The sequence below is a fragment of the Bombus vancouverensis genome, chromosome 16, assembly GCF_051014615.1.
Source record: "Bombus vancouverensis nearcticus chromosome 16, iyBomVanc1_principal, whole genome shotgun sequence".
Taxonomy (NCBI): domain Eukaryota; kingdom Metazoa; phylum Arthropoda; class Insecta; order Hymenoptera; family Apidae; genus Bombus; species Bombus vancouverensis.
Window position 1 is genome coordinate 3,793,954 of NC_134926.1, and position 27,192 is coordinate 3,821,145.

Consider the following 27,192-nt stretch of genomic DNA (forward strand, 5'->3'; position numbering starts at 1 on the left):
AAGCGTCGGTGTTACGTATTACGGAAATCGACAGTGCGAGAAGCTTTTGAGTGTTCCCGAAGAGGAACGACGAAGCGAAGCTATACATTTTGCAGACGTTCGAAAGCTGATTACCTTGCTTTTGTGAATATGCTGATGCTGATATTCGCTGTCGAATTCCGGCTCGCTGAAATAGCTCTGGTCTTCCCAGTGAGGAGGTAGTCCTGTTCCTGTTCCCGGTATCCCCAAAGGTCCTGGCATCCCTGTCACACCGTCAGTGCTCTCGAACAGTCGCAAGACGCTGCGGTCTCGGATGTCCCTCAGATGCGATCTGAAATCCAGACGAGAACCTTTCGATACGGCTATGGTATTCCGGTACGGAAATTCTCGATCGACGTGCAGAAAAGTGAACACTTCTGTTATAGTTCTCCGTCATGGTTACAACACTAGTGGAAGATCTGAATTTGGTCTGTGAAATCGTACATAGAATGTATAAATTCCATGATAAATGTGAAAATTCATCGGCGATGCAAAGATCAGATATGCAAAGGTAATGCAAAAATAATCGTATCATGTGTAATTGATAAGATTTTTGTTGCGTTTAATATAGAATATATAGATTGTTTGCGTTTCCCAGACTAATGAAACAACAGAACATTGATGGGTTGTTATAATTTCTTTGACACCATCGAAACCAATTTGGACATTGAATCTCGTTACAAATGCTGATATATATCCCATTACAAAAATTACCTTTGATCTTTTCTTTTCCAAATTCAATCGTCCTCGTGTGTCTACGCCAGAGACATAAATGCGTACCGCGAAAATGAAAATCAAGAGATTTCAATGTTCTTGTTGAAATATCTTTAACAGTATCGAATAAGCGCAGCTACAGACGGATCGACCAGGTTTAAGTGATCGACTAGCGAGTAGATTTTGGTAAATCGCTTTGTACAGGTGGAAATTTGACGAACTAGCTTGTTGGTCGACTAAAAGCGGTCTGAAACTGACAGGAAGCGTCAGTCGGTTAAAGAATATAAAAAGTCGAATTCGGTGGTCGTCGACTGAACGCTACTAGACATTACTAAGCCACACGATCAAGCGTTTGTGTTCATACGCGAGAAACATAGACTCGTTGCTGGTCGAAATTTGCATTTACTCGAAACGACCTGGTGAAATTTCTCGTCAGACGATCACCGTCTAGTCCATCCTTCTGTAGTCGCTCTGACCGATATGTACAGTCAAGTACCTGAGATCTTCGAGTTCGTAGAACATGTCCTTGTTGCTATCGTGTATGTAAACCTTGACGTGAGGACTGTCTAGATATTCCATAGTGAGTTGTTTGGGAAAACTTCTGACGAAGAGAGCCTTAACGGTGTCTATGCTAGTGATTTCGTTGGGTAGGAGAGCCCGCTTCGTCTCGTTTCTATACTGCAGGAACACTAGACCTAAGGAATCGTCCACAGAAACGCATCGTTTCGTCAGGAATGTCCGACAAGGGCATCGAGCAGCGAGGCAGCAACAAGACGCTCCTAATTCTATCGCGGGTCGATCGTTACCTAGTGGTCGCTCCAGAGTTTTGCTGGGGGTCCGTACGACGGGGAGGCTGCTTCTTTGCTTACCACCCCGTCGAAATCCAGTGCTCGATGTCTCCACCTCGGACATGATGCCCGGGTCGTCATCGAATAACATCGTCGAAGAGGGAGGTGGGTACCCGCGCGGAAGAGGCGACTGAAACAACCAAACGAAATCTGTCAGATCACCAAAGCATTGTCCTTTCTCTGCTTTTGCCTGTCTTTCGTCCGCGTATTTTCTTTTTTTTTTTTTTTTTTTATGAAACGATCGTTCGAATCCAACGCGCATCAATAGAGAAAAAAAAAAGCAAAAGAAAGAAAAAGTCGTGTGTGAACGACGATACGATAGTGAAAAAACGATGTAAAAACGGACGCATGCTATCGTGCGATTCGAAACGATACAAAGAGAAAAGGGAGAAACGTGTATGAAAAAAGAGAGGAAAAAGAAGAATTACCTTTCTCTGGCGAGACTTGGTCCCCATCTGTTAGGCGGCGGCAGGTACACGGAAACACACACACACAAGTAAACCAGTTAGACGTATATATGCATGGAGCAGAAAAGGAGGTTGGCTGGAAATGTACTGTGAAAAGGTAAGAGCGAAACAATGCGATCGCGATCGCGATCGCGATCGATCGATCGTCTGTCGTTGGTCGTTGCTTGAGTTTCCAGGCTGCACGCAACTGGTCCTGTAAAAATCTCTCACGATCGCCAACATTTCCCATGCGCTCTTTTCATCTTCGTTCGAAGACGTTTCACAAAGTTGCAGATCGTTTCACGTCGTTTTCAAAGACGAAGTGAGCAACGCGGTTCGAGTGGACGGATAAAAAGGGATCGAAGGTGAGTAAAAATCGAAAATATCGTGGGAAAGATACGAGCAGGAAGACATGACGGTGCACGACAACGTGAAACGATTAGGTGCCACGTGTACGCCACCAAGACCAAGGTGGTGTGTAAACGATTAAGGACATAGACGACTCGAAGGGGCTAACGACTGCCGGCTGTTCTGTTTCCCCGAACTCGTTTTATTTTCTTCTTCCTTTTTTTCCTCTTTCTTCTAGTTTTCCCTCGCCCGACTCCGGCTCGAACCAGGACAAACAAAAGCGCGAAAAGGGCACGGCCGAAAATAAACGAAACTCGGCCTGTGTGTATATGTACATGCTGTTTGAACGTCGAACACGATCGGGGCAACGCGAGACGAGAAACGAGGACGGCGTAGGTGGATACGAAGCTTAATTAACCTCTTCCCTTCGTTACGCTCGGCTCTTGACCTCGGAATATATCCGCTAAAGTTGTTGGCCAGATACTTTGCTGGCACGATCGTCGCTTACGTAATCGTAGCACGCGAACCGCTAATTTCTATCGAGCATCGAAAAGAAGCGTAAAGCGGAGATACACAAACGCCCGTGTAACACGTTCGCTGCTAAAAAATCTGGCTATTTTGTGTAAACAATTACTCCCGCAAATATCGTGATAAACAAAATGGCGTAGAAATAAAACAAAGAAGCGTCGATGTAAGTAAACTTTCTTTGGCCAAATTCAAACTACTCCGTTGCGTGAAAATTTCTCGGAACATCGACAATCTTCGTAGCCCCTGCGCGTCGATCGAGTCGGAGAGATGAAAAATATCAGAGAAACATAGAAAAAAAATTGGAGAAGACTCTGGGTGAGTCGTCAGCGATCCCAAAAGGAAAGCATCCATGGGAAGGTGGGTGTGTTCGAGGGGAACGTAAAGGGGAAGAAAAGACTCGAAAAAAGTGTAAACGAGAGCACAAACGATAAAAGTCAATATGTATTTACATGTTGCGGAAGCAAAGATTCACCTCGAGATCCATGGTGGTATGACGCGTCGGCGGCGTACCGTATTGGCCGTGTGGCGGCGGCAGATGATGGGGATGAAGGGGGTGTAGCTGCTGGGCCGCGTTGAACTGCTGATGATGTAGGGACGGTTGGTGATCGCCGCCGAGGGTGTGCCTCCTCGGCTCGTCCCTCGATCGGCCACCACCCCCTGAACCGCTTCTACCCCCCGAGCCTCCGCCGACGCTTCCGCCACCTCCAACCCCCAACACACTTCCACCTCCGCCCCCGCCCCCTCCGACTCCACTACCCACGCCGCCGCCACTGCCGCCTCGCCGACCAGTTGCAACCTCGTTCGAGCCCGCCTCACCCTCCCCCCTGCCGGACCCACCTGAAACACGATACAAAATCACCCTTTAGTCGATGCTCTCCTTTATACAATATGCATCCTCACTTTTATGCGATACAGCGAAAATGTTTATCCGCACGTTCTATAGAATTTACATATATATACAAAACTAAAGTAAAAATGTCGGTTGCCGGGTAGAGTGGATTCTATAAAATTTACATATATATATACACACAAAACAAAATAAATATATATATGTAAATTCTATAGAATTCAAACTACCCGCCAACCTACATTTTTACTTTTCTCTTGCTTTACCGACAGTCGTCATTTGCTGAATAGAAAGATCGCGAGAGAAAAACGGTAATTTAGGACCTAGAAAATCAATTATAGATTTTCCAGGTAAAATTTCTAGTAGATTGTCATTAACCGTTTGAGTCGCAAGCAGCGCGATCGCACTGTTTAGATTTTGTGTTGAAAAGTCGCAATACATTTGAATGCTACGGAAGACTGGCGATATTTTGTATTTCATTGTTATCTTCTCAATAATGTTTATTGAACGAAACTTGAAATATTTAGAAACTAATAGCACGCATGTATAATAATATAGACGTATTTCATAAAAATAAGAAATATGTCAAGCGCTATTGCGCCGCTTGTTTCTCTTCGCAATCGATTAAGACCCCTATTTTTTCAAAGACCCCTGACACTCAAACGCTTAACTGTTATTGTATTTAATTTAATTATTTCCAAAATAAACTCGATATTCCAGGATCCCTCGCCTAATTTACCCTAAGGATTTACGTTATTATACACACACACACGATACAGAAAGGACAGATGTTGTATTGAGATATGTGTAATTTTGTGTGCTACACTGGATTAGCCGCGAAGAAGTCACACACATATATGACTATGAGTGTGTGTGGAAGTATGTGCGTGCGCAGCGTCTCGTAAAACAGAAGAATGCAACTGTTTCGTACGTATGGTGGTAAAGAAGATGGTGAGGCAAAAAAAGTGCTGCGGCGCATGCAATGTGTATCTACGAATATCTTGTAAATCACATATTAAATAAATGTGAAACTATTTTAATATCGTTTCTACGTGTAATGTGAGTGTTGCTGCACATTTATTTCGGCGATTCAGATCCACAATTCTCAACATGTTGCTTGCGATCATCTGTCGGGTTCGTTTCTTTTTTCGTTACGAAATTCAAGTTTGAACGATGACCGTTAATTTAATATCAATTTAGTCGATTTGATCTGATATCGTCGATGTAGGATATGAAACGATCATTTTTGGAATTAGCTAGTCGTTTTTTCGCCGGCCTGGCACAGACTATCGCTTAGTCGCAAAACTACGTTAACGATAAAAGAGCTTGTCTTGTTCTTCGGAAGATTGGAAAAAGGAATTGAAAACGTTTGTTTCTCTCGGAAGACCGAATAGTTCTGTGCCGATGGAATAACAAAGTTGGCAGAAAGGTGGCGAAAACGCGTAAAGGAAAACGAACGCATCCTTCGGTTCGGCTGTAAAAATGGAACGAGATTTCCGTGCAACGTTCCCCGTGTGTACATTCTACTGGCAGAGTGCTACAGGCGAACTTGAACGATTCACCACGCGAGGGCAGCTGTGTCGCTATCGCAAACTCGTATCCGCTAAAATCGCGATCTTTTGCGTCATTGTTGCGCCAAATGAGCGATATACTTTATACATATACTTATATACTTTATATACTTATAACGCTCGAAATAGACACGTTGCCTATTTCCCATTCTTCTTCTAAATTCATAGCAAAGCTTCTAACAAATTCGACTGGATCTTTCTCTTGTTTGTATCCGTAGAACATCCTAACAAAGTTTAACCGGAAGAACAAGGAGAACGCCTTGTATATTTTGCTCGGTCTCCCGCATGAATGCACTACCGAGGGAGCGACAAACGAGCGAATAAAGTGGCGCGTGTCTTGTGGCGCCTGCTGCTCGCACGTGTCTCCCGTAACTATTTCCGGCCACTTCCGCGAACGCGTTATTCTCGGCCGAGTTTACCTACGATTTTCTGCCAAATAGGTCGGCCCCACGTTACACAGAAAACGACAAGTTTTCTGCTTAATTCGCTTAAGGTATTTGTAGCGTGAACGATATCCCTCAACGGTGAAACGCGCCGAGACTCGAAAGCCATATTCTTCGCGTAAACAAAATTTCTTGCCTGTGTGTACTCTTTATGCGCGCACGCTAACAAACCATTCAGATATGAAGAGAACGCTGTAACTTTGCCTTGTAATATATGGGATTTTAAATATATATATCATATATTTCACGATACTTTTATTCGAAAACGGTGAGATTAGAGGGGGGATTTTTCTTTAAAAAACCACTCTTCTATCCATTTTACGCAACGTATTAGTTTTTCAACAAGCTAGTAGAAACGGTTTCTCCGTAATTAACCGAGAAGTCACAGGGACTACGTGTTAAAACTTTCAACTTTCAAGACGAATATCTCCATTTTGGTGAATCGCATATACAGGGTGGTTGGTAACTGGTGGTACAAGCGGAAAGGGGGTGATTCTACGCGAAAAAAGAAGTCGAAAATATAGAATAAAAATTTTTTTTTTTTTTAATTTTTCCATCGAGACACCGATCTATTAGTGAGATCCGTTATGACGTACCGCACGCGTACCGAACGAAAATTCAAAGTCGATTTTCTCGAAAACAAAGCCTCGAACGAAAAATTTCTATTCTACATTTTCGACTTCTTTTTTCGCGTAGAATCACCCCCTTTCCGCTTGTACCACCAGTTACCAACCACCCTGTAGATATAGAAAATTTCGAAGGAATTGTAGGAAAATCCATCTACGCTACGAATGCCTCCTAACTTCTACTTTCGTATCGGAGATGCCTGTTTCGCGTTTACGGTTCTGGCCATTATTCGATCGTACACTTGGTCGCTCCCGACCAAATGATCGTCAGAATGTAATTGCAGAAAATGCAGTTCGATCAACGGCTATCGCTCGTGGCGCGATCCACATCGATCGCCAGATTTCCAACATATTCCAGCGGAATAGTCCGCTAAATGGAAACTATTCGCCAAGTAGCGATCAACGCGTAATCTATGCGATCGCAATCCGAATGGCACGCGAGTCTGTCGAGGAAGCTGAACGACGAAACGTCTGTGAGTTGAATCGGGCCAGCGCGTTGGAAGCTCGCGAGGCAAATGTAGGTCGCAAACGGTTGTTCATCCGTTGCTCGCTCGTCGGTCCGCCTGTTCGACGTCGACGTCCAATTAACGGCGAGCTTCGCGAATTCTGGCACACCGGGGCAAACGTGTTCGCCTCTATCTTCGCCATCATATCTGGACGAACGGACACACGCTATCGACACGAAGGACGTTTATCGATGAAATAAAAAATAATCGACAATCTTTGAAGCTGATTGACAATGATTAACCCTATTAAAAAAAGTTTAACCCGTCTATTTCCTGCTAATTGATCGGGGAAATTGTTTTAACGCGAGAAAAGTAAAAATGCGAGATACAGCGGATACGTTGGTGATGTTGTCAAATGTTACAAATATTTTGGATATTTACGGTGAATTATCACCGAGCAATATTTATAGATTCAGTTGCGTGTATTTTCTCCATACTCCAACTTTCACAGCTTTGAAAAATGATTTATAGGAAATCTATCTAACTATTGATTAAATTAAGCTGGTCGCTGTACTCGCTCTTACGATAGCACAAAACAAATATGACAAGAACTGGGCAAACATTACGAATATACGCTATCGAGATAGATGAGCCAGTGACGGTGTCGGGGCTCCACGATACTGTGAAAGGGTTAAAACGATCGATAATACGAACCCAAGAGTTTCTTCTCTGTCGTCGGATGCCTATCGATCGTAGTCTACCGACGAGCAGGACCGCCTCGCGCAATTAAAACGTCATTCGTCGTGGACTTATCTTCGGGGAAAGATGTGCTCGATGAAATCCATTAGCGGCAACACGAGAATTTTCTAACCGTATTGAAATCGGTTAAAAGCATCGGCACGCGTGATTATCGATGGCAAGACGCGCAAGCGAACGCTACGAGCGAAATTAAGCTCGCGCGAACGGTCGATCCGGCTGTCACCTTCAGCTTGCAGCAATTGATTTTTCTAACTAAACCTTGTGCACCCTCGAAATCACAGAAGTGCTTGCTACATAAGAAAAAAAAAAGAAACTTGATAACGAGCTAGAACACGGAGACACGCGAAGCTTCGACCAAAGCAAACTTCAACTTCCTCGCTTTACAACGACGCTATATCGTTTCCACCTACACCTACAGTACGCGATACATATTCCCCTGCACTGACCGGTTCGATAAAACTCGAAGCGCCGCGGCCGACGATACGACCAACACTGGTAACTACCACGACACCGCGAGATTCTCGAACGCGTTTATTTTCAGAATAGCCGGCGAGCATGCACGCGAGCGAGGAAACGAAACCGACGAATCAACGAAAGCCTGCTGTCCGCCGGCTGTCCGTCGAGAAATCTAATCTCAACGTTCGGATATATGTGTGTATTCGATAATTCGTCACCGTAGATAAGATTCCGTACGGTCGGGCTGCGAATACCTGTAACCCGATACGAACAACATCGACTCGTTCTTCACATCGAACACGATGTATTTCTCGCGTAAAGCCGAATTTAGACTGTTTCGGTGTGCAACAGCACAGCGGCTGAAACGAAGGTTGAAATTGACCTTCATCGACCGTGTTTCTGCGAAGTGCGAAACAGCGCAAATTCGTCTTAATATGTCGTTTCCCTTCTCGTATAGAAGACGCATTTTATTAATTAGAAATACGACGTTGCCATAGCTGGAGTATGGCAATTTTTCAAATATTTGTTCAATTAATATCGACTCGCTGTGAAATGTTTAATTGAAAAAATTGTCCAAGTCTGACTCAGAGCTACGTGGATTATCGATAGGAGTTTTAAATAGTACTTGTACGAGTTTTGTGGTGTACTATTCTCAATTCGTATCGAAAGATCTGTCCGTCGTGAATGGAATTACTGTTGCTTCGTGAAATATCGTTCATCTGGGATTAGAGATAACGCGGACACTCGGTCCATGCATCCTTTATCTTCTATTATTATTCCGAGTAATTATCCATTTGGTTATGGTTTAAAGTGATTTTCTTTTTCTCTGATAAACGTATCGAAGGTAGGAAATTGGAGCGCGTTCCGTTTTCAGCGCCACGTAACGAGGACGGTGGATAAATTCGTTCCGATAAGCGCAACGAAAATAACCGACACCCTCGTGCAATCGCAAGTTCAACGTTCCCTTTCGACTAGACAGACTACACCCACGCGAAAATAGTGTGACTGTAGTAATTATAGCGAACGTAGAATGGTAGGAGGGAAGGCCGACGGTGAGAATGTTGCGTGAAAAGCAACCCTTGCCAATTTCTTTTCTTCTTTTTTTTTCCAAAAAGAGTAAATGGTACTATATGTCGTTTTGAATATTTGTCCCATAGGTTCTCATTTTTTTTTTTTTTTTTTTTTTTTTTTTGAGGAAAATATTCATCGTGTTATATAAATACTGAGAGCGTAAATTGAATCTAAATTTCAAATTAAATCAATTAAATCTATTCGCACCAAAATTAATTCAGATTCTAGATGTATGTAATATGTACACACGATATCTTTCCAAATGCGACGAAGAACGCGGAACAACGATGCATCGAAGAAATCGAAAGGTGTAATAACGTACAGAACGCATAATTATAGAAATGCGGAAATATAGAAAATATCCGAGCTATGGTACTCTGTGTAATATTTAGGAAAATAAAAATGTTGGTATCTGATATGTAATTTGTACGTGAAACATCGCATCGTCTAATAACTTGGCCAGATACTACAGAGAAATTGAAACTTAATGTTCCATCGAAAAACTTACGTCATCCTGAAATATCACGACCCGAGCATTATCGTACATTTTATAATTATCTTTTTTAACTGCTTCGATCGTATGATATTACATGTCAATAGCGCACATGTATTCACTGATCTTTTCCTCGTTTATTTAAACACATGGACGAGCTCTTATATCACTTTAGATCTTGTTTGTGTTATTGTCTTTGTTTTTAATTCTTGGTAATTAAGTTCTATTTAAGTACTTGGTTATTATGCAATAATTACGTATTAGCCATAATCGGTTTTAATTATTAAACTCTTGACAATCGTAATTTATTAATCTATAATTGGATCATTCACTTACTTTTGCAGCATTTCTCTTATCGTACTATTAATGGGATTTAAATGAAATAAAGAGTTTCCTATGCAAGTTTCACCTTTTTATAATTCTAAATTATAATTCTATAATTATATTTCCAGAAGTATGAATTCACGGAAAAATCTGCCGTTTGCTTAGTTATTCGACTTTTGATTTTTCAAAATACCCCACGAAAAGGTAATCGATCACACGTTCGAGAAATTCATCGACTTTAATCTATAGCACGCGATCGCATGCAACGCGCGTATCTCGCGATCCTGCGCGATTAGAATTACATTACACGTATGCTCGTGGCCCGATCGAACTTCATTACCGACACGGACACGGTTCCCGAACTAATGCGAGCCATTTTAGTTTCTTGACCTCGACCGATACAACTGTTGCGCGTTTCCGCCGTGGTCACCACGAACAGATCACAAAACCTACACTACCGCCTAATTCTTATATTCATATGTCGGATTATCATTAGGATTTAAGGCGCGTAACGATTCTTCGTTTGAGTTAGCCATCGTTTTACGAGACAGAGATTATATTTACGCGAATATACAAGATTTTGCAAAATATTATGAATATTGAGTTTAATGAATGATAACATTAACAGACGATAAGTTTAACTAATAATTAGATTAAAGAATAATAAGTTTAACGAACAATAAGAGGTACGAATAATATGTCTTACGAATAATAAATTTAACGAATAATGAGATTAACGATCGATAGGTTTTACGAATAATGAATTTAATTAACGCTATTAACAATGTTCCGGGGTTCAAACGAATCCACGGTCAACGGGATAACTCTTTACTATGCGTAGAATAATTTTAAACACAAAAATACGATTGCTGAGACACTCGGTAAATTGCTCGATGTATCACTTTCCAAGGCGATCACACGAACGAATATCTGATGAAAATCTTTTTCGCTATACGACTGCATCTGTTTGTTATATGCTCGCTGGAGACATCGAGAAGGTTCCAATCGTTGTTGCTAGGCAATTTCTGTCAAAAGTTTGTTGTATACTCTTTGGAAACATCGAGAAAGAACCAAACGCCGTTACTAGGCAGTTTCTGTCTGGAGATTGATTCCTAATACAACGTGTGTCCCATTATATCGACATCTCTAAAGTACAATTCTATGTGATTTCTAGGGAGAACGATACAACCAATCCACACCTTCGTCAGGCAAAACGTTTATCCCGTGACCGTGGCTACGTTCGGCGACCAGTTGTCACCTCGAACCCACTTTCGCTTTCACAAATATCAAACAATTACAAATGACAATTGCTTAATTACAGTTATGATAAAATCTAGGCTAAAGCATTAGAAGGCTTCCTCAAAATTGCAAAGGGAAGGCTCCGGTTTTCCTTTCATCTCCGACACATATATTATTAGTAATAAGACATTGTTAATAAAAATCGAGCAAAATGTGCACGTGTTTCTGGCAAGGCTGCGCAGTCGAAATCGAAATTTGGGAGAAATTTATGATCGCCGGAGTCGGAGTTGGAAGAACATTTTACAAAATTTTACTTGCCATTGAAGTTTTTAACTTTTTTCAATTTTTTTATAAATTTTACAAAAATCCAAAAAATATACAGAAAATGATCGCAAATTGTGTCGAAACCCCGACAGCAGCTAATCTGCAAAGATTATCTTCAACACTGGGGACAACTAAAACGGATTTAAGAGAATCTATGAAAGAGGATTTGACTGAAGCTATATAATTTCTTATTTTTATAAAAATCCTTGATTCAAATGAAAGGAATTTTACTTGATATTCATTTCGTACTACTTTCTTTTGTTCTTCTATTTTAGACAAACTGCACTGTATCATTACATTATCATCATATCACATTATATTGTTACAGCATTTATTCGAAAAACTATAATTTAATTTATCAATTGAATTTAAAGTCTTTTTCTTTACTGGCAATAGAAACTTTATTCTTACGGTTTCTTTGCTTTGTTTGCCTTTACTGCGAGCATAATATTTTTAGCTTTTTACAACACTGTATATAGTATATATAAACATACTGTCTACAAAACATTAATAATCTAATTATATGCATGCATACATACAATTAATATGTTAACAGCAAAAAAAAATAAAAATAAAAGGAGTGACGAATTTTCATTGCAGACTCTGCAGCCCTAACGACAGTAAGAGAAAGAGGCGAACTCGAGACCACGAAACACGATCATACGGGAACAAACGTCACGTATGAATCTGATTGATGAGAATGACCGTTGATTAGGCGCGAAAAAGTTTTGACTGGCTTTTATATCCTACAACCGCTCCGATACAGCATGTTTTATAACCGATGACTATAAGGGGAAAAGGTGATTTTTATGACGAGGGCCAAAGGAAAGGGATGTGAGAGAGGCGCTGAGTCTACAGCCGGTATACTCAGCGCCTTCACTACCACGGTGGGTATCTGTGACCCACGTTGCTAGATTTTTTAAAGCGATTAAAATTCCATGGAGTGAAAAATTTCCAATAATGTGAACGATTTAAACAACGTCGTCGGGAAATATCGCGCAAATACGATATAATATTTTTCAAACATGAAATATGCCGTAGTACAGCGGTTCTTAAGCAACTTCTTTCGCTTACCACGGACCTCCTCTAAATAATTTCTCGTTGTCGCGAATTCCCTTCGATGGAAGATGGCGTAACTCAAGATCTAAACGCGTAACGAGCCAAATATATTAAATGTATGTTCAAGATATATCGAAATATTTTAATATAGTTATAAATAATATAATTATAATAATATAATTTAATATAATTATTTTATAATATAATATAAATATAATATTTTATAATATAAAATATCTAATGTAATATACTTCGTAATATAAAATATCTAATATAACATATTTTATAATATAAAATATCTAACATAATATATTTTATATTAAAGTGTAAAATATATTTAAATGTATATTTGAAATACTAGTTAGCTGCTCATCGACAACCTTCAAATTTGGAGGGAAGAGATTCGTTACAAATAAACAAATACACGTAGCAAATAATTTTTATTCGAATAACGCGATAATAACTTAAAAACGCAAGGATTTGCTGGCTTTCCGGGGACTATCGCGTTAAGAATCGTTGCTGTAGTACATTGCAATCTACTGCGGCTGGCAGAGCAAAATATATATTTATATAAAATTCGCGTGGCACTGCCTACGGTAATTAATCGCTTTAACTATATCCAGGATGCTCTAATACGGGAATATGGGGTAAGACGAGATTAATGTTTATTTTGCATTGCTATGCTTCCATGTTACTGAAAATAAACAGCTGAATTTTGTACAACACCGGTAGTTAAAGCCAGCTTATGAGTTTAGCGAGAATTTTTCTGATCCTAACGATTATAATCTTGTTTTCTATCTTCTTTTCAATATCACAAGATGATAAGTAACTGCATATTCTCAATGTTATGTCTCATAATTATTATATTATACAGGGTGGTTGGTAACTGGTGGTACAAGCGGAAAGGGGCTGCTTCTACGCGAAAAAAGAAGTCGAAAATATAGAATAAAAATTTTTTTTTTAATTTTTCCATCGAGACAACGATCTACAGTGAGATCCGTTATAACGAGACGTGATAAAGTGCACACGTACCGAGCGGAAATTCAAAGTCGATTTTCTCGAAAACAAAGCCTCAAACGAAAAATATTTATTCTATATTTTCGACTTCTTTTTTTGCGTAGAACCACCAGTTACCAACCACCCTGTATTTCTCAATATTATGTCTTGCATATTATCATATTGTTTAGTGATATGTGTTTAATGTTCACGAACGTTATTCGTAAGGAAATAAAAACATTATCGTTTGATTAATTTCCATGCAACATTTGAGCAGAATGGGGATATTTGTACAAACGGAACTTTACATGCAACGAGCGTACAGAAGAAAAAACGACAGAGTTGGACCGAAGAGTCAAGAAGGAAGAAAGCTATAGATTTTAAGATTCCCGCGACTGCACTGTAGAGGGGCAAGCTGGCTTTCTATCGAAGACTAGTTTATGACCTTGCCAAACTATACTTTCGCTGCAACAGGAGGCAGAATTTATATTTTATTTAAAAGAAACGGAGGGTCTATTATTTGGTCTATCAGCAACGAACACGTGCAGACAGATGCTCCGAGGCAAAAACATTGTTACTGTCTTTAAACTTGTTTCTTTTGTATTAAGTTTTGCAAGTCTGTTTTAACGTATTTCAAACACAGCAGATATCCATACTGTACGTAATATTTTCTGTAAAGGTAACATCGATAAACACGATATTCTAGAACAGATTTTTTCGTAGTGTTCCAATCTTGTCGCAACTTCCCTTACTTATGAACAGTGCTGTATACGTATTCCGGGAATTAACTGTCAAATTTAAACAGACAATAATTTCTCGGCGAACTCTACAGGCCGTTTATCGATTATCTTCGGTGAGAAAGACGCGCTCGAAAGTGCGCTGCTCCTATTCCATTTCTTTTCTTTCCTGTTTGCACGCTCAAATTTCACGGACCGAGCGAACCACAAGCAAAAAATCTTCCAAACAGAACTACCACAAAGTATCTGCCTGTACACACACAAAGTACATAAATAAAATTCACGAGAATCGCCAAATCGACTCTGAATCTTCAGATTCTTGAAATTTTCGTTTCAATCGTGTTTCCGCTTCGATCGATAAAAGAATACCAGTGGAGAACGACTCGAAGTACGTAGGAAGTACGTTAAGATTCGTTCGGACGAAAGTTCAGCGAACTGACTGGTTGGCCACGACGCGCGTTAATTAACCGTAATTGTTCGAGGTTGTTACAGAACGGGACCGTTGGAAAGGCTTTCGAACGAAACCGCGTGCTTCGCCAACGTTTCAAAAGCCATTCGATCAAACACCATCGAATAATTCATTGTCTTAATCACAATCGACGATTAAAGCTTAACGATACGACGCTTAACGAGAAGCAACGAGTCCATCGAGAAGCATTCAATTTTCGTTGTTAATAATTGCCACAATTTTTTAAGGCAAATGGAGGAAATACATATAGCAGAAAGGTGAAAAAATATTTAGGAAAACGTTATTAACAATTGGTCCAAAAAACCAGCTGTTATATTTTCCCACTGTATATTCGTTTTGCACCAAATCGGAGAAAAGAACGAAAATTTATCGTGTACGGTGACTGTACGTCGACAGATCGGGCAATGAAAAATCATCGATAATTAAACGATGTTTTTTTGGAGAGAAAGGAAAGTTATTGAAGTTGGGGACAGATGGACAGCGAGGGCCAAAGTGGAGAGGTTAAGAGGGCCGAAAAGGGGTCTGGGTTATAGGGCGCTACATTCAACGTTCTCTTAATTTCACCCTGTTTCGTAGGGAACGCGAGTAGAAAAGCAGCGTGCTGCTTGTACGCCTGCGTGTCTCGCGGAGCCGTGTGTATGTGCGTGTGCGCGCGTGTGTGGTTGGCTGTGAATCGAGCGCGTGCCGCGAGAAAAAAAAATCTATATCGCCTTTCAACGCCGAAGAATGTATTTCGGGGAGAGGAAACATTCGCGGCACGTGCACGTGCGTGCGCGATTACGTGCGTAAGTACGTGCGTTATTTAGCGGCGAGTCTGCAGCGTCGCCGCCGTGTCCACGTGTCTTCGATTCTTTGTACGCGAAATCGACGGCTTTTCACGAAACGGAACCTCGTCTAACCCCGGTATATTCGAGATCATCGATCCGGTTGAACCGAGAATTCCAAACGCGTGATGGAAAAGAACGTCGAGACGGCTGCCTTATTTATCAGGATTTATCGCCATTTATCACAGTACAGGTTACTTACCACTCTCTTTCCCTCTGTTTTTTTCACTAAACGTGTGTAAATCAAATGGATTAATTACAAGCTTAATAACGAGCTTAAGCACGTCCAGAAGCGAGAGCGGCGTAGTCCACTGAAATTCCCGCTTACTTACATTTCGACGTTGATCAGAGACACACGCGAGAGACGATAACGGTTCGATGAACTAGAGAGATTGAAAAGGGAAACAAAACTCGCGGAACACTTTACTAGATATCGTAACCGAGGTGCATGCACTAACGCTGGCTAGCGCCGGCAACCGGCTGCCGGAACGCCAGAAGGAAAACCGAGTCGAAAGGAAGCATCGCTAGAATCCTCGTTGCTGCCGCCACCTTCGCCGTTGCTGCCAGTGCCGCCGCCGCTTTTATAATCAATATTAGTTGACGGTGAATCCGCTGAGTGTCGCCGTTCGACGCTGAGAGAGACGGAAAGCCGGCGATTTCTCGCATGCACACGTTGCCTCGCAATTAAAGCTCGCAAGATGCGCCAGATAAGCGACAAAGCAGCTTTCGTTGAGAGATCGTTTTCATTTCCGCGTCACTTACTTCTTTTATCAGGAGTTTTCGCTAGGGGGATCAGACGCACCTCCAGAATTCGAGTCTCCTTCGATCTGCATCCCAACCTTGTCCTTGTTTTGCACTCACGACACCGTCAACTATCCGCCGAAATCGCGTGGTCGTTTCGAACGAGGATACTCGACGTCCAAGTGCATGGTCGCGCGAAAAGACGAATCAAGAGCGGAAGAGTGGCGTCCTCGGTCGAACGAAACGCTATTGGTTGCACGAGACACGCGATTTAGGGGATGTCGAGGTGGTTTGACAGGATTTGAAGAGAGGAGAGCAAACGGAAGGATGGTGTCGCGTGTTTTTCGCGGAGAAACTGGCGGCAGGGTGTGGCGAGAGAACGTTTTAAAAGATTGGCACGCGATTCGCTTCGACCGGCGTCCACCGGCGGCGAGGGCGCACGAGACGACGCGACCGTCGCGACGCCGTCGACGCTCGCCTCGCGGCGCGATGCATCACGCCATCTCGTCGCTGGCGATCGTCGCGCCAAGCTGCCATGGTATCGTTGAGAACTGTTTGCTGCTTTGCCCTTATCACCGGCCGGACGAGGGATATGCAGTTTTATCAGCGGAGACTGTGCGAATCCACGGCGGCTCACGAACCACCGCTTCCAGATGTTTCTGAAATTTACAGCTGCAGGTGCGAATGTTTATAAAACTACAAACGATATTCGTTTATCCACATTTCTCTACCCATCATTTCTTTGGTCGCAAAATTTTTTTTTTTACAGCGACGAACGAATGCGGTTTATTTTTTATAGAAACTTGCACTTGTAGTTGTCGACCTCTACATAATAAAAAATTAAGAAACGCGAGTCAATTTAGGTTAGGTTGATCTTTTTCAGTCGCTGTAAATGCACAGAGACGATTCGCGAACAAAGAAATCATTATTTCCGACGGAAGGGAAATCCGAATGGCGCGTTGACTCGCTTTTTTCGATTAACAGGAAGTTGAAAGGACTTTCTCTTTTTTATATGGAAGAACGGATGGAAACAGATTATTTGGCTATAATAGAAAGAGATCAGGATTTAGAAAACGTTGGAAAATAGCGAAAACTGAAATGGGTAAGCGATTTTGTCCCGTGAATGTAAGAACGAATGAAAAGGCAGAAATCAGGAAAACATTGGATACGCCGTATAAATAGTTGCCGTACCGAGGCAGTTGCTAAAGCGATCGAACAAACGTATCGGTCAGCCAGGGCAATGCCGTGTCATGCTTTTATTAGACGCGAGAAGCGCGTAAATTTTTATTTCTAGAGTCGAATACCGTCGGAGGAGTAAGCCAATACTAATCAAGCTTTATAAATGGGAAATATATCTTGAAGCATATGGAAATGTTCATTTTGTCCGAGAATATAATAACTGTAATATGCAAATTAATCGATATACCAATTAAGAAATAAATCATGACCGCTTGGAGAATCGGGGAATTAACTGTACTGTAAAATTGGTTTTTTCCTCCCATCCTCGGCTCCCATTTTCTCGCCATCTATAGACACATTTGATTAAATTTTTTTCCGATCCAACCTAAGAATCGTGTCATTGGTTTTTTTTAAAAGTCCATTTTTATAAAAAGGCTCGTGCACTCAATTTATTTATCCGCCATTGGCAGAGTACTCGGTCAAAGTTTCGTTGAATTTGCTGGAGTGGTTTGAGAGAAAATGGGTCACGAAGTTGGCCAATGTTAGACGTGGATAGAATTCCACTGTGAATTCCCTTAACGTTATACCGTTATGAATTATGAGTAATTATAACCATCTTTACGTAGAGAACAGAAGAATCGTTCGTCCGATTTGAAAGCAACAAAATTCGAATTCAGCACTTGAATATCGTACTTAGTTAGTAAAATCGTTAAAACGTTCGTAACGTGCAACGAACTTTCGTAAAAGTTGTTGGAACTTGGAACGAAGGAACGTGAAAAGATAAGCGTCAACGGAAATACCCGTTTTAATTCGTTTACCCGGTTGAAGCGACATCTCTGCGTAGCTAGTTGTACCCGCTGCTGGTGGCTTTGCTGTGTTACTTCCGGTTGCACGCTCAAAGCTGGATGGTACGAAAGAAACAAAGCGAGAGGAACGGGGCTAAGTTCGATCACATCGAGCCTCGTTCTCATCGAAATCCGCTTTTCGGTGTTAAGGACGTCCGATTCGATTGCTAGTCGTGTTCCTCGAATTAAACACGCATCTGACGTATCGCAATGTCAATTTAAAACTCACGCTATCGCGGATAAGTATATGGACATTTTAATCGATGTTTATTAACAACGTCCAATTATTTCTGAGAATCAGAGATCCAAAATAACCGTTATTTTAAGCATTTTTTTTTTGACAAAGAATCCTTCAGTAAGAAATTTCCCAAAATACAAAACGATTAAACGATATGACCTTCAACTCTCCTAATTATGAATGACCATCATGAACGATTAACATTTTTTTTAGCCAACAATAAAATTCGACTCGTCGATAATGGTTGTCGGTAACGGAACACAATTTCGATCATTTTACCGGCAACGAAAATTCAATTTCCGTCGTCGATAATGGTTATTCGTAAGCAAAACAAAATTCCGTCATCGATAATGATTACCAGTAATGAAAAAAGTTTGGATCATTGGTAATGGCTCTTCGTAATGAAAGTTTTTTTAATCAGAACAGTCAACTTCTTGCACGATAACTTTTTAAGTGACCATTGTAACTGTTAACGAATGAACAAACAGTTGATATCTACTAAGAACATAGAATTAACGACAGGCTAATGATTAAAAACGATGCTTCGTATCAAAGTCGATTAAATTACAAGTATGACGTATTAGCACGTTCACGCCGGCGTGCACCACCGGTGGCTCACGCTCGAGTTTCCCATCAGACAGCGTGCACCACCGGTGGCTTACGCTCGAGTTTCCTATCAGACGGCGTGCACCACCGGTGGCTCACGCTCGAGTGTGCCATCAGGCAGCGTGCACCACCGGTGACTCACACTTGAATCTTCCATCAGACGGCGCGTACCATCAAAAATGTAGTTTAACAACTAGAGAAAATTGCCATATAGTTGAAAATTTAAATAATAGCGAATAGAAAATTTCAAAAATAGAGAAACACAAACAGCAGCGCTGGTGTGTACGTGTCAAACAGTGAACAGGGTAATCGTTACTTACACACAGGAAAATACTCAAACTGTTCGAAACGGTAATTAAAATACAAGAAATGAAATGTCGTTATACAGGGTGGTTGGTAATTGGTGGTACAAGCGGAAAGGGGATGATTCTACGCGAAAAAAGAAGTCGAAAATATAGAATAAACATTTTTTTTTTTTGTTGGGTAGATGATACATTTACACTGTACATGTGAATGTGTGTGTAAGCGTTAGAGGGCGTCCAGGTCTTAGTGGAGACAAAAGACTGTTGCCAGATGTTAGAAGAATCTGGAAGAGTCGGTTGAGAAGAAGCGTGCGTGCAAGGAGGTTATCGAGGTCTTCAGAGTGTAAACTATTCGTATTTCCGAATCCTTTCTTTACCTTAACATTTTTAAGTTTTTCCATCGAGACAACGATCTACAGTGAGATCCGTTATAACGAGACGTGATAAAGTGCACGCGTACCGAGCGGAAATTCAAAGTCGATTTTCTCGAAAACAAAGCCTCAAACGAAAAATGTTTATTCTATATTTTCGACTTCTTTTTTCGCGTAGAATCGCCCCCTTTCCGCTTGTACCACCAGTTACCAACCACCCTGTATAACCATAAAAAGCCTTCCTTTGATTTCGTTCTACGAAACTCTGAAACAGTCAATCCGAATTCTTAAGGCTTTGGTTCACGGATTCGCTATATTTTGAACCAGACTACGTCTAATTCCAAATTCCGAGAAACTCGTGGAAACTGGGAAGCGCGCTTTGTACCGAATACACTGCCACTAAATACGTCGAAAGTCCGTTTAAAATCGCGTTTACGTTAACGCGGTGTTTGAGTGGTGCGAATTACGAGCACGCTTCGACGTCGAGACGTCGGGTTGCAGCCTGAAAAAACGGTTGGAAAAGAGGCGGCGACGTTGCGCAGACAGAGCGGCAAAAGAAAGAAAAAGAGGAAAAAGGCAAAACGTGGCCCGGGGTGAAGTTAACGAGAAGGAAGGAAGGGCGGTTGACGTATCCCTTTCGCGCGCCGAAGAGCAGCCGGAAGGGAGAAGTGGCCGATGCCGTGGCCGGGGCTGAAATTCGAACCTGAGGAAACCCGACAAACGCCGCGTCGATTCCAGGGGTTAAGTTAAGCTCCTAACGCCTACCTACCTACTTAACCAGTTAACTGCGTTTGACGAGTATACACGTCAAACAAAAACTATTCCGCTACGTTTGACGTATATACTCGTCGTCGCTTCTATTTATTTACGCACTCCATAACTTAACTCCATGAGAAATTTCTAAAAGTAAATTCCGCAGTTAATTGGTTAAACACCGGCTGGTAAAACTTGTGCGACAGATCTCAGTTTGCGCAGGACAAAATCACCGCTAATTTGTCAAGAAAACGGGACGATCTAGCCGATAAATAGAAAATTGAGAATTTTCATACGTCCAACCGACGATAAGTCCAATATCCATACGATCGCCGATGTTCAAACGGACACGAGGCGAAAAACAATTATTCAGAAATTTCGTTCGATGTTTTCAAATCGATCGGTATAAAAAAATTCACGCGACGAAATTTTCTTCCAGAAAAGATAAAATTAAAGTACCATATATCGCTGTGTGTACGGTGGTACGTAAAAATGACACTGTCACTTTTATCATTTTGCCCGGGAAAATTAAAAAGAAATAAAAGGAAATTAAATCAAGGGGAAATTATTGACCGCTTCAACGCACGGGTGGAAGTTCTAAAAATGCACAAGAGTATTATGTGTATCATCTTCTATGAAGGTGTGCTCGTAGCTACCACTGTACAAAAGATTTTATCTCACCAAGTATACAGTGTACAGTGTATATCAGTCGGTATTGTGTAATGGTAAATAGAGTTGGACATAAAATCGATGATTTTTAGGAAATCGTATGGGAAATTTGCGTAAGTTTTCTCTACTATATAGTCGCATGCGTCGTTTAAAGAACACAGCGATTCCATCGGTCGACCTACAAGGTTCTTCGATTAAAATACAGAGCGTAGTACCATCGAGAGTCGTTGAAGCCTCTTAACGAGAGAAAAGACCACTCGTGGATAGGGTGGCTCTCGAAGAACATTCTTTTCAATTACAAAAATTTTAACGCTGTTAAAAGCTATCGAATATTTAGGACGTAAATAAATTAGTTGATTTAAACAAATGGAGAGAAAATACTGCAGAGATATAAAAACAGAGCACGCGAGCGCAAGAAGCGACAGGAATAAAAAGGAATAAAAAGAAAATGCTGCATAGAGATCTTTAACAATGCATGCACATTCGCACAGTAAATACGCGAGTGTAAGATCGATCAACGAGCAACGTCGGTGCGTATTCTTCTTGATCAGACAAGAACAAAAGACGCTTCTGTGCAGCGTTCTCTTTCTGCTGCCATATAGCATCCACTTGTAGGGTAACATATGGCTCGTATTCTCTATCTTTATATCTCTGTGAAAAAGAACGAAGGATCTGCTTTTAGTAGCGCGCCATCTTATCATCGGAGGATTGAAATTTAAGCCACACGTTCACCACTCGTAAGTCTGCCATCTATCCATCGATATATCTATGTACGCGAAAAGACTAAGCAACATCTAGAACGTTCTCACGCAACGTTTTTTTGTAACGCATGCAGCTGGCTTGTAAATGGTCACGGAATCGTCGTGTTTCTTAATTTCATTTCGTTTAGCCCTTCTCAAGTTTCGACAGCCTGCAGCTCGTACAAAGTTGGCCGTATAAAAAATCTGTCCAACACACGCAAATTGTTTCCAGCAGATTTCTAGCCTGCCGACTATCGTATAATTTCGAAGTTCCATTCGAGCCTGGTAATTACACAGGTCAAATTTCAAACAAATCTGCGTGTGTTAGTGACAGTGGAAAGCGAGTATCTTACACGTGTGTTGCATAAGTTGAAAGTTGTTTGAAAAGCTATGAAATACGTGGGAATGTAAATCAATGAAAAACGTAATTAAATATATATACGAACCTCGTTCTTTACTCTCACTGTAGAAGCTATAAGAACGTTTAGCGCAACTGCGGGTATATTTCGCAGAGATAACAAAGGTAATTACGCGATCAGTTAATGACCCTACTTGACATGTTTTTTTCCACGACTTCGCTAAACCATCGCTTCCTATACAAAAGAACGAGACGAGTGCTCGACCGAATTCTCGAAGACGAGGAAAAAGACTGACTCACCGATGTCGTTGGACTGTCGACCCTTGCCATCCGAATTCCACTCTTCCTCTGCAACAATAAAAGGAGATACGAGTCTATTAGCGTGGAAGCTACGAAACGAGAAGATCGTCGACGAACGCGCTAAAAAACGATAGACAAAAGAACGGTTTCGAAAAGTTGGGTCTTGCGGCGTTTCGTTACCTCGCCGTGTACGATGCTAATTGGATTCGAATTTAATTGGCGAGCGCGCGACAAACTTCTCCTAATTGGTCGATGAATATACCTTCTTGCGAGAGCTTTGAAAACTTGCGAGATGCGATCGAGCTGTCGAGTTTCGAGCACCGAAAGGTAGCCTGGAATCTTGACTGATCAACGATATCTGACAACCGAGAGTTCTGACGAAAGCTCCCTTAATCCCATCGCAGGATCAAACGATAATTCACCAGGGATAATAAGAAACTAAGGTTCACTGTTTCGCCAAGTTTCGCCATTATTCGCTAGTTGTACAAAAACGGAACTATAATTGTCCAACTTCAATTTGCTGGATAGTTTGTAAATGTTCGACGCTCTTGAAAGCGTGGGTCAGAATTGGCAAGGATTAACAGCTAGGCATGCTGGCAACTAAGTGATTGCGGATTTTGTCATTCGCTGGTAATGACAAAATCCGCAATCACTTAGTTGCCAACCCAATATATCATAATACGTGTATATTACGTACATCGTTGACAGTTTCAGCCTATGCGCAGCACCAAAATACCACGTTACCTAAAAGTTCCATTATTATTCAGCCATTCTCATCGTCTATTAATTCATGTACACGTGGCAGGCTCTATTACATATATTAGTCAAGGAACCTTAATTTCTGATCATCCTACGTACGCTTCCTTGCAACGTGACTAGCTCGCTCGCGGGGATAATTGGAAGGCGAGTCGTTTGCCTGAAAATTATTCGGTGCTCGACGGCAACGGCTGCCAGCACAGCTGAAACCTCGCAGCTCGAGAAACAAGGAGAAGGGAGGAGAGCAGAGCGAGATAGAAATGGGGAGCGCGGCGCTTAGTTGCACCCATGAACGTAAGAGCGAGTACGTGTGCTGGTTGCACGAGCTAGGTACATATATATGCATCCTGCATATTTCAGGAACAGAACACGCCGTTTCTGCAGAGGGACGACGGTCTATGCATCGCGTAAATTTATAAGGATCCAGCGTTCTCGCTACTTCCGCATTCTTAGCCACGCGGGAGATATGAATTTAAATTTATCGACCCTGTCGACCCATTTTCCCAGAGTTGCAGGGTTAATCCGCGAAGCGGACCGCTTGTCCCCGTGGCCAGGACCTGCGCAAATTCTCAGAGTAAAAGCATAGCCAGTCAGGTTTAGGTCACGTTACGTAGCACACTATTCGGCTGACTACTTACGTACAAATTATACTTATCTATAATAAGTATTAACTTATTATAAATAATTAGCCATGTTACCGCGCCACGCCAGAAAAACTACTGAAAATTCTCAACGCGAGAATTGATTGTAATTTTAATAAATATTAAAAAAGAAAAAAAAAACACTATTCGGCTGACTATCAAGTTAGGTTAGGGTAGAGGGCGCGTACAGCTGCTGGTCGTTTCACTGCGGTGAGCAGACCCGTTTGTTTTAATCGTTTTTATTCTCTCGGTCAGCTGAATAGTCAGCTACGTTTTCATCCTCGCGGACCTGTGTTCCAAATAGGATTAAGATTTATTTCGATTTTTCTCGGTATATTGAAAACGCTGGCATAGGAAAGGCACTTTTCACGACGCGGTCAAGACGCGAGACGCTGATACGATGGCCTTTTACAAGCATCTGGGATTTAATAAAATCGAGACAACGTTTTAATAAAAGCGCTCTGCCAGATAGCAAGATTTCCATGACAAACATCTCGCGCGAAAACGCCCTCCGATAAACTCTCTTTCCCTCTGAAAGTCCTGCAAAATCTAAAAGTCAAAAGGTCGGTGTATTTACGGAATGAAAGAGGGAATGGGACGAGAAGAGGGGAGGAAAAGGATGGCTCGAGGCTATGCCGCTCGCGTTAGCTTTTTCTCTGCTCTCCTCCTTTCAACCCTTTCGTCGTTTCGCGCTCCTCGTAACCTCGTTTACGATACGGACGCGTCGCCGTTTTCGTGTCGCCTAAGCGATCCTCTTTTCGTTCATACGCGACCGCCGGAAGAGAGTCTCGTTACCGTCAGTATCATAGCCTGTAGGAAAACAGGTACATTGATGCGTCAGAAAGCGCAATGTTTCTAAAACCACCTACTTTATAGCATCAAAGTTGGTACGCGACGAGAAACATGAATGGTCGAATGAAATTTTCGCAATTTTTATTCTTAATCACCGTAACAAGTGGGCGATATTTCAAGGGCTGATTCATCATTCATGAACGATGAAAGAGCGCATAAACGCGAGTTTATCGTTTGGAAGAAAATGTTTGCGTATTTTCAAAGTACGATAAATACGTATTTCTCGTACCAGTTTATATCGCAACCTGCCTCCATCGTTCTTGGATGGTGAATCAGTATTCGAATATTGTAGGATGTTCGACTCGCTTTAAAAAATCAATTCCGAATGGAATCGTGAGAACCGACTGTTTTAAAAGTCCCAGAAAATCGACATCAAGGAATTGATATAAACAGAAACAAAAGATAGGTGTTAGGTTACGGTTGGGCGTTACTTTATTCAGCCGCCGTGAAGAGGCCGCTAGAAACGCGTACTGTGTCACGGATGTACGATTCTAGGCAGAATTAGTGGTATCGACAGTTCTTTGCAAATATCTCGATAACTAAGACGGTTATACGTGTAGGAGAAAGTTGTTCAGTATCATGCCCTCTCAACAACGTATTAACGAATCATCGAAATCGAAGATGACCACAGCTTTCTAAATGAGTATCTTTTAACCTCTTAGGCACTACGCGCCACTATAGTGGCTCATTCTGCTGGCGGATACGCTCACCGTCTGAACTAAATGATCTTTTTCATTTGTCTTACTCCACGCTCTTTTTGCCCTAGCAACGTTTTATAACAGTGTTAGCAATATACAGACAGAATATACAGGGTGGTTGGTAACTGGTGGTACAAGCGGAAAGGGGGTGATACTACGCGAAAAAAGAAGTCGAAAATATAGAATAAACTTTTTTTTTAATCTTTTTTTTTTAATTTTTCCATCGAGACAACGATCTACAGTGAGATCCGTTATAACGAGACGCGATAAAGTGCACGCGTACCGAGCGAAAATTCAAAGTCGATTTTCTCGCAAACAAAGCCTCAAACGAAAAATTATTATTCTATATTTTCGGCTTCTTTTTTTGCGTAGAATCACCCCCTTTCCGCTTGTACCACCAGATATCAACCACCCTGTATAATTGAGAATACAGTATTCATGCTTTACACTCTACGTGTTCTATATCAAACTATGACCAAACCATGATTCTTCTTATTTGTAAGTACTGTGTTTATAAAAGCGAACTGATTTTTCCATTTTTCTTAACGATTTTGAATAAGTATTATTAGTGTGATTTTCAACAAATATTGAAATACAATTGGCATTAATTTATTCTCCCTTTATTTCATAATATGTTCCGTTTTGAATTTTGTAAATATCATTCTTACATTTCTTTTATAATCTTTTTCTCAAAATTTGCCAATTTACATTAAAGGTAAAGTACAGTTATGTTATATATTATGATATATATTATATAGGGTGGTTGGTAACTGGTGGTACAAGCGGAAAGGGGGTGATACTACGAGAAAAAAGAAGTCGAAAATATAGAATAAACATTTTTTTTAATCTTTTTTTAAATTTTTCCATCAAGACAACGATCTACAGTGAGATCCGTTATAACGAGACGCGATAAAGTGCACGCGTACCGAGCGAAAATTCAAAGTCGATTTTCTCGAAAACAAAGCCCCAAACGAAAAATTGTTATTCCATATTTTCGACTTCTTTTTTCGCGTAGAATCACCCCCTTTCCGCTTGTACCACCAGTTACCAAGCACCCTGTATAGTCTTTGTTTTTGGTACGCCAGTGCTAGGTATCAATTGTTACTTTTCGTTAATTTAAATATACCATTGTTAGATGCTGTTTTTAACATGCTGATCCGTGTTCTTATAATTTTTTAGAATCTCCAATCTCAAAATGTCGCTTCAAAATAGAAAACGAAGAGCAATTTGAAAAACACTATCATGCTATGAGTATGAAAATGGTGACGTGGGCCTATGTGTCGTACCGTGCATTAAAATATATCACACACAATTGTATTCTTAATTATTAAAGTAAATTATTAAAGTTCAAGTCTATGCATCATATCGCTAAGAAAAATGATAATTTAGTTATTAAAATCATCATTGCAATGTGCTTGCGTAAAGAAGAAAATTATCCGTCGCACGTTGCAGTGCTGTATCTCTTACGCGTAATTCCGCCGTACCTAAGAGGTTAATCTCTGGAAATGTTAAACTGTAAATAAGCGTAAACCGCGTTCTTACATGTAAATTCAATCG

The 27,192-nt window shown here is 41.1% G+C and overlaps 1 protein-coding gene across 26 annotated transcripts in view; it reads right to left on the reverse strand.

Moving 5' to 3' along the window:
- LOC117163125 (uncharacterized) overlaps nucleotides 1–27,192 on the reverse strand; it is a 215,715-nt gene that overhangs the window by 85,863 nt on the left and 102,660 nt on the right. For 24 of the 26 annotated variants that reach the window (XM_076625237.1, XM_076625236.1, XM_033345156.2 and 21 more), the window contains exons 3-8: nucleotides 22,689–22,736; nucleotides 3,375–3,739; nucleotides 2,009–2,035; nucleotides 1,539–1,710; nucleotides 1,229–1,427; nucleotides 115–310 (exon numbers count right to left, since the gene is read on the reverse strand). In XM_076625237.1, the coding sequence (XP_076481352.1) occupies nucleotides 115–310; nucleotides 1,229–1,427; nucleotides 1,539–1,710; nucleotides 2,009–2,035; nucleotides 3,375–3,739; nucleotides 22,689–22,736 (1,007 nt within the window). The remainder of the gene's footprint in view (nucleotides 1–114; nucleotides 311–1,228; nucleotides 1,428–1,538; nucleotides 1,711–2,008; nucleotides 2,036–3,374; nucleotides 3,740–22,688; nucleotides 22,737–27,192) is intronic. The other 2 variants (XM_076625239.1, XM_076625240.1) reach the window with 2 other exon arrangements.